We start from the raw sequence: 8,373 nt of genomic DNA on the forward strand, positions 1-8,373 counted from the left end.
TTCCTTTAATTAATTATAGTAATTAGTTTTCGAATTATAATTTTATTTTTTATTATCATATAAATATATATATATATATATATATATATACATTTTTGTATGCATATTTATTATAGATTAAATGAATTCTCTGATTCTAAATTATAGTTGTAATCAATCTATTAACTAGATTCACATTAAAAATCAAACAAATCAAATTATTAAACAAAAAGGACATTAAAAATATCCAACAAATAAAATCATTAGAAAAATTTGACATTAAAAATCAAACAAATCAGATGATCAAATCAAATTGATTATACAAAAAAAAGATAAAATAAAATCGAATCAAATTTAGTTATTTTCTTTCTTTAATTTTTGACAGATAAAAGGTTAAAGTAAAAAAGAAAATAGGCACCCCATTATTATTTATTGGAGTGGCCAATCCTACAACAATTCCACATCGAGACTGTCTTCTGGCGCATGTTAGCATTTTCGGCTCGCAGCAAAATCATAGCGCGTGAGCCTCACGCGCCTGAGTCTTCTTCCTGCAACCTTTGTTGTTGCTCTCTCTCCTATCCAGCTCCACCTTCCAGATTGTGTTCCTTCTTTCGGATCGTGTTTAGTTTTGATCGAATTTGTAAGTACATCGAAAAATTCTTGATCTGCGTTTCAATCAATCGAGTTTCTGTTTTGATTATCTGAGTAATCTATTTTCGATTTTATTTTTGTTTAATTTTTAATTAATAGACTTTTTGGGGTTTTTGAATTTCCAATTTGGTTAACTTAAATTGGGAATTAGGGTACTGTGGGATTTGTGTGTTAGAGATAAATAAGTAAAAAAATTTTAAACAAAGTGAAGAACCTTACAGATCTTCTGTTTTTCATATCATGAATTTAATATGATCAAGTTCGATTTTTTTTAGCTCTTTTTTCACTGAATAGATTGATAAATTTTACTGTGTCTTTTTTATTTCTTCCTAAGGTGGTTGGTGTAGCATGAATTGTGAATGTTATTTGTATATATTGTCAATTTAAAGATTCTTAAACTGGAAATCAATAAGAAAAAAGGCATCTTTGGTAAAGTGATTTTTTAAATGGTATTATACCTACAATTTGTGATTGCAAGTGAATGTGATCTGATTCAATTTTGTGAGTGTTGTTGCTGCTGTGGTTGATTTAGCTACTAATTCATGTACCGAGTAAGAAAGGGTGATATTTTAGGAATAACAATCATTTTGGCTATGATAGGCTTAGCTTGTTGATTAACTGAAAATTATAAGAGGTATAGATATCAGATGAATTTAGTCAGTTTTGATGGTTGGTCAGTATTTTTAATAGAGTTTTATTGTTGTGTTGATTTCTTGATGATCAGTGGCGTTATGATGAGAAGAAGAGATGAAATATGTGCCCCTAAGATACCAACCCTGGTTGACCTTTGCGTTCAGAAAGTGATAGATAACGTAAGGTACCTTGGAAATGTTGGTTATGTTGATCAGCATCTGCTTGAGCGAATCTTGCCACACTGCACTGTTGACCAATTGATGCATGTGGAAAAGTCCACAAAGGTAAGATGGGCTCTGTTTGTTGTTTTTGTTGACTGTTAGTGAAATTTGAACAAGAATGAAATGGTCATCTAATATGCTTGATGCGCTTTTTGCAGGGAAGAGATCTCAGCCCTATAACTGATAAGTTGTGGAAGAAGTTTTTTGAAAAGCAGTTTGGCACAAATTCCACTAATGAAGTGGTTAAGAGGATGAAAGAAAAGAAAGTTTCATTTAAATGGATTCAGTTGTACGAGGTAACATTTTTAAATTTGCTTTGCTGTTTTGTTTTCAGGCTTGGATAGTTTAAATGAAAGAGAAAAACTATATATATAACTTCTGTTTATTCACTATCCTGACAAAAGAAAAACGCTAATGATCAGTTTTGTTAACTGGTTAACATCCTATCAGGTAGTAAGAATAAAATGCTAGAATTAAGCGTATGTATAGTTAGTGATATTAGCTATTACTGACTCTGGTGATTAGTTGTGTTTGACTCAATTCGATGAATTATTCCTCTTAGATTTCACATTTTACAATGGGCATGGTATCAATATCTAAAGGTGTGGAGTAATTTTTAATCTCACTTCCAATTCTGTGCACAGGCAAAAGGAAAGGAAATGGCTCAGGTTGAGAATGAAGCACTTGATCGAATCAAGCAACTGTACAAAAAAGAAGATGCAAGTATGATCCTATTCCTTGTTTTAGTAAACATGATTTCTTGATTTAAAAAAATATTAATAGATCTGTTAATCACTGATTTGATACGATTAGCCTTACATTTTACACCAGGGAGTAATGTAGGAATTCTTGGATAGTTATATTTCCTGTGACATGTTTGGTTTGAAGTAGTAACCACCAAGTATTGGATCTCTGCAGGAAAACAGAGCAGGCAAGTAAGGCCATGCACTAAAGTTCCACCTTCAAGTAAAAGAAGATTTTGGGGAGGTAACCCTTTAATTTCTTAAATCTCTGTCTCCTTAGTTCACTCCAACTACTGCACTTTTGTCAAGTACATTTTGAATTTGATCAAGTTTGAGCTTTTATTTATTATTTTGTGTTTTTGATGATCTGTTATAGATAATGGACCTGGATATAATGTGGCAAATGTGAAGAGCAACATAATGAAGAAGGCGAAGATAGAATTTATGAAGAGGTAATTCGAAATTTGAATACTTAGAAATTTCTCTTTGCCACTTGCAGTATCGAGTCAACTGTGGTAAAACATTAAAAAAAGAAAGAAAGCATTTTCCATGTTATAATTAAGTTTAATACAGTTTTGTCTGCTATAATTTTGTGTTGTGATCATGCATCTTGAAGCTTATAAACTCAACTGAATATTGATTTTCAATTATATATATATATATATATATATATATATATATATATATATATATATATATATATATATATATATATACAGTCAAGAGGTAAAGAATATTGCAGCAATGAAGAAAAATTCTATCCAGAGGAGTCAAAGGTGCATATAACATCATTTCTTCCTTTCATTGAAACTATTCCTTGTTATTTACTTTTGTCCATCGTTTTTGGTTTATGAGATTGAATTTAATTTACCTTTTCTTTTTCTTTTTCATCTTCTCTTTTCATTAACAGTTATCATCTTGTTTATCTATGTGATGCAGTTCATCAAGTGTCCCGAAAAGCAGAAACATTTCTGGAATTGGTTCATCTTCCAAGGATATTAAATCTACAAAAAGGATATTTTAAGGGCAGCCCTAAAGATAGAAATGTCATGTATTAATTTGCTTTTCAAGTGTAACATTTTCAAGTGTAACATTTTTCTTGATGATAAGAAAAAATGGCTTCCTGCTAAGCAATTCTACTCTTGTTTTCATTTAAGTTCATTTGTGCATACTAATTATTGTAGTATAGTGCCCAATTGTCATATTTCACTAAGAAGCATTCTCATTCTATATAATTCTCAATTCTCCACTATTTTGCTCTTCTGAACTTGTTATGTGTGCTTGTTTGAACCATCCAGATATGATTGATGCCCATAACTATTTTACGGTCAATTTACTTTTTTTTTTTATTGAATCATATGCTGAATCAACAAAGTTTGGAATTTTATTGAAGAAACTTTAATTTTGTGGTATTTAAATAAAAAATTAAATTTAAATAACTTGTGTGTTTTACCAGTCAAATGAGAGGAAGAAATAAATTTTCTTTTCGAAAAATTGGCTCACAAAATTAATGTAAAAATGGAATTTACCCATCAATATAAAGATGGACCATTTAGCACTATACTTCAAAAGAATAGCATTACTCAAACACTGCAACATTTGCTTACAACAATCACGTTTCAGTTTACCATGCACCTACGTTTTCACTTAAATAAAAAGGAAAAAAAAAATGTATTTTACCATTTTTATTTGTTTTCGAATAAACATATTGAATTTTAATTTTGTTCCAATTGATCCTTAAATTATTTTTAGGTCATTAACTAATTGAAAATAGTACTTTACAATAAATACTTTATAAATCATATCTAGATTTGATTTTTATTTTACGAAATGAAATATCTAGACTTGTTTTTTAGTTTAGGAAATGAAATATCTAGATTTGTTTTTTATTTTAGGAAATGAAATTTAAATAACGTGTGTTTTTCACCAGTTAAATTTTGAATTCCAAGGGGGAGAAGGAAAGAATTTTATTTTGAAAATGACCTCTTTATTCTATTTATAAATTGATTTATTAAATTTTAATTTTTTTAAACTTAATCCTTAAAATTCACTATTTTAAATAAACTCCAGAAATTTTAATTTTATTCAAATTAATTTTTAAATATTATATGATTTCTATAAATAGTACTATTTATAATTTTATTCTAATTAATTATTAAGTATAAGTAATAGTTTTAGGCCATCAATTAATATAGCACTTTAAAATGAATAGTTTACCAATCATGTCTATATTTTTTATTTTAGGAAAAACATTTAAATGAGTTGTGTTTTTACGAGTCAAATTTTGAATTTCAAGGAAAATACCGCTTGTTTTTTTAATAATATATTTTAGTCTCCAAATTTAAAAAATAACTTAAATGATTTGTGAGATATTTCTTAACAATTTATAAAAGACGATTATATAATAAAACATTTATAAATAATATAATTTAACATTTTAAAATAATGTAATAAACTTTTATAACTAATGTAATTAAACATTAAAAGAAACATTTAAAAATCACGTATGTATCAGATATATGGAAATGCGAAAGGGAGAATATCGAATTTCAAAATTCAATTCTTCTTTCATTCGATATCAAATAAAGAGAGAATTGGATTTCAAAATCGCATTTCTATATTCGACACATGCAAATTTTAAATTTTTTATAAATTTTTTATATCAATTTGAACTAAATTTATTTTATTATTAAATTAAATAAATTCATACAAATTATTTTATACAAAAACAAAAAAAAAACAAAAAATAATACAATAAAACTAATAAAAAATTTAACATTTAAAATTAAATTATAAAATAAAAAATTATACAAATAATTCAATATTTACAAATTATCTATTAAACTTAAGAAAACTAAGTTTAACATTTAAAAATTATCTAATTAAACATTTTAAAATAATGAAATAAATACATAATTAAATATTACAAACAAACATTCAAAAACATGAATAAGAAATGAAAATTTGAAAATCATAACATTGGATTTTGACATTTGATGTTGTGATTTTTGGATTTCTATATCTGATTCATATTTTTACTCCAAATCTAATTTTCTCTTCTTCAGATGTCGAGATCTGATACCTCCTCTATCACATATCTAAATCTGATAAACGAAAATCAGATTTTGATATCTGATCGGATTTTGATATCCGATTTTCTATTTATCGAATTTTCATATTCGACTATGATTATACACATTTAATAGTGAATTCATACACCTATTTGAAAACAACAACACCATCTCCAACTACCTCGAACCACCACCTTCGACTATCTTCAACACGAACAAGTTCAACAAAAAATTCTCTCAATCTTTCTAAATCTTTCTAAAGGGATCACTGGACGAAGGAAGGGGAAGAAATGAGATGAGGTGCATGCAGGAGATTGAAGGCACGAGAGTGAAGTGAAGAAGGAAGTATATTTTCCATGCTGTTTCAATCAATGTATCAATGAATTCCTTAATCATTTCGGTTAAAAAAACATAATGTACAACTAGCTCATTAATTAGGTAGACATTTATGAAAATTGGGTGTGCAGGATGAAACCCTTGGATGTGTAGGGTGAAATACGTTAGAACATTTCCTCACATTCCAAAGCCTTCGATATCTCCCTTTGGGCTTTTCACACCCTTATACATCAAGCTTTATTTTTCTTGCACTCACACTATTACTAATTGTACCCTCATAAGGAAGAAAAAGACAAATACCTCCCTCATTACACCACACCATCCCGTCATCCGTTGTTGTTATGGTTAGTTGACCATTGTTTTCCATTGCAAATGAGAGAGAAAGAGAGCTATTCTGAAAAAAAAATTATTCCAAAAAACTTATTCTAAAATGCATTGCATGTGTTCTAGAAAACTTGTTCCAAAAATCTAGTTCCAAAATAATCATTCCGAAAGGTATTATATTCTAGATTGTTTCCTCTTGTACCTTTTTTTTCCTGCATCCCCATAGTAATCTATAACTTCTAATTAATCTTCATTAAAATTATAAAATCTTCAAATTATCCTTGAACTCCTTCATTTTTAATGAATTTTGAATCGTACTATCTAAAATGTATTTTTAAACTCAAAAATATATTCTAGAATATACATTTTAAAATATATTTGAAATGTATATTGTAAAACAAATTTCTAGATTCAAAATTATTTTCCAAATTATATACATTCTAAACATAATTTTTAATTATTTATTTGTGAATACATAAATTTTGGAATATGCATTCTCGAACATATACATTCTAAACATAATTTTTAATTATTTATTTGTGAATACATAAATTTTGTACAATTTTATATACATGATATCATCGTCATGTACATGAGTCAAAGCACTCTTTGTAACAAAAATAATAATTACATAAGTTAATGTTTAATTGATGAAATCAATGTTTTTAAACTAGTAGACACGTGATTAAACAGATAAGAAAATACTAGTTCAAAAATAATTATCCAACTAACTTATGGCTGAAATCATACTAACCCAAATTTCTATTTCTAATATTATATTTTTTCAGAAATAAAATAATATACAATTTTGAAAAAAATAAGATAAACATTATAAAATTAATATAAAAGACTGAACTGTACTTGTAGAAGATAATAATAGTTGAAAATAATTTATATTTATATAAATATATGAAAATATGTATTTTTATTTATATGAAATATATTTTATAATAAATAAAAAATAAATATGAAAATCCTGGTTTCTCACCATTTAGACCGATTTGAATATATCAACCATATCAAAGAACCTAATATTTATAATACACATATCAAAGGAAGAACAAATATTAAGCTAAAAATGATTCCGTCAAGATCCTTAAAACTTAAAGAACCACATACTAAGAGTTTAAAAAGTCAGAATCTCCCTAATAATCACTTCACAAATATTAAATACATTAACTCAAATCTCCTTTAAAATAGATGAATCTTTATGAGAAGATTGAGGCTTATAGCCATTACAAAAGAACCCAAAATCTAAATTTAGAAAATATTACAATAATTATATAAAATAAAATAAATTTATACCTTTTTAATTGGTTCAGAAATAATAGGAGAAAAAAAATAACATAGGATATTCTTTTAACAATGTAGATTGCATAGAAAAAATATTAAATACTTTATATATATATATATATATATATATATATATATATATATATATATAAAGTATGTCAACTATTTAATATTTTAATATATGGTAAGTTAGTTCAAACGTAATTTCAAATTCTTATCTGTGAATTTATAAATTTTTATATACATTAGCAAAAATAATGAACATAGATTAATGGTTAATTGATGAAATCAATGTTCTTAAAGCAGACACGTGATTAAACAGATAAAAAGAATACTTGTTCAAAATTAATTATCCAACCAACTTGAACACCATGGTTATCCTACTAATTAAATTTCTATTTCTAATATTATATAGGATTTTTAGTTATAAAATAGTACAAGATATGAAAAAAAAGATAAAAAATTATAAATTAATATAAATGACTGAATTATACGTTTATAAGATAATAATAGTCTACAAAATAATTGATCTTTATATGAATACATGCAAATATGTATTTTTATTTATCATAAATATATTTTATATTGAATAAAAAACTAAATCTGAAAATTATATTTTCTTAACTGATCAGTTCAGCTGTCCACTTTGAAGTATCCGAGAGGTTCAATCAGGTTTTTTAATCAATTGATGGAATTTACATTGGAAATTAACATGCTATTGCTTGCATTATTTCTATAATGTTATATAATTTTGAAATAATTATTATCAAAGTAATATTTTTATTGGATGACAATATGAAAATAATCACATTTCTTATAATGCAAATACATAATTAACCACTTGTGCTATATTCTGATTTAAATAAAAAGAGTTATAATTACCATGTTTTGATTAGTCCTCTTGTTATTTGTTATATTAGTGTCACTCGGCTTTAATGTTGGGTAGTTAAGCATACTAAATTCCAGTTGTTATATGAATCTTATTTCTCTGAAATCTTCTAATTTTAATGGTTGATTTGATGTCTTGTATAAGAAAACTACAAAATGCCAAAGAAAAAAGAGGACAAAACTATAGTCAAGTATTAAAAAATGAATTAACTCAGTCTTCATAATTTTATAGTA

At 26.1% G+C, this 8,373-nt stretch overlaps 1 protein-coding gene across 2 annotated transcripts; it reads left to right on the plus strand.

The window, feature by feature from the left end:
* Positions 1–420: 420 nt before the first annotated feature.
* Positions 421–3,361, plus strand: LOC108342182 (uncharacterized). Of its 2 annotated transcripts, XM_017579902.2 has the most exons (8): positions 421–619; positions 1,355–1,547; positions 1,643–1,780; positions 2,129–2,207; positions 2,403–2,471; positions 2,604–2,679; positions 2,947–3,003; positions 3,167–3,361. In XM_017579902.2, exons 2-8 carry the CDS (start codon positions 1,362–1,364, stop codon positions 3,249–3,251), a joined length of 690 nt encoding a protein of 229 aa, XP_017435391.1. In that variant the 5' UTR covers positions 421–619; positions 1,355–1,361; the 3' UTR covers positions 3,252–3,361. The 2 variants fall into 2 exon arrangements, with proteins under 2 accessions (XP_017435391.1, XP_017435392.1); XM_017579903.2 differs by lacking the exon at positions 2,947–3,003.
* The last annotated feature ends 5,012 nt before the right edge of the window (positions 3,362–8,373 follow it).

The sequence above is a fragment of the Vigna angularis genome, chromosome 6 (assembly GCF_016808095.1).
Source record: "Vigna angularis cultivar LongXiaoDou No.4 chromosome 6, ASM1680809v1, whole genome shotgun sequence".
NCBI classification, from domain to species: domain Eukaryota; kingdom Viridiplantae; phylum Streptophyta; class Magnoliopsida; order Fabales; family Fabaceae; genus Vigna; species Vigna angularis.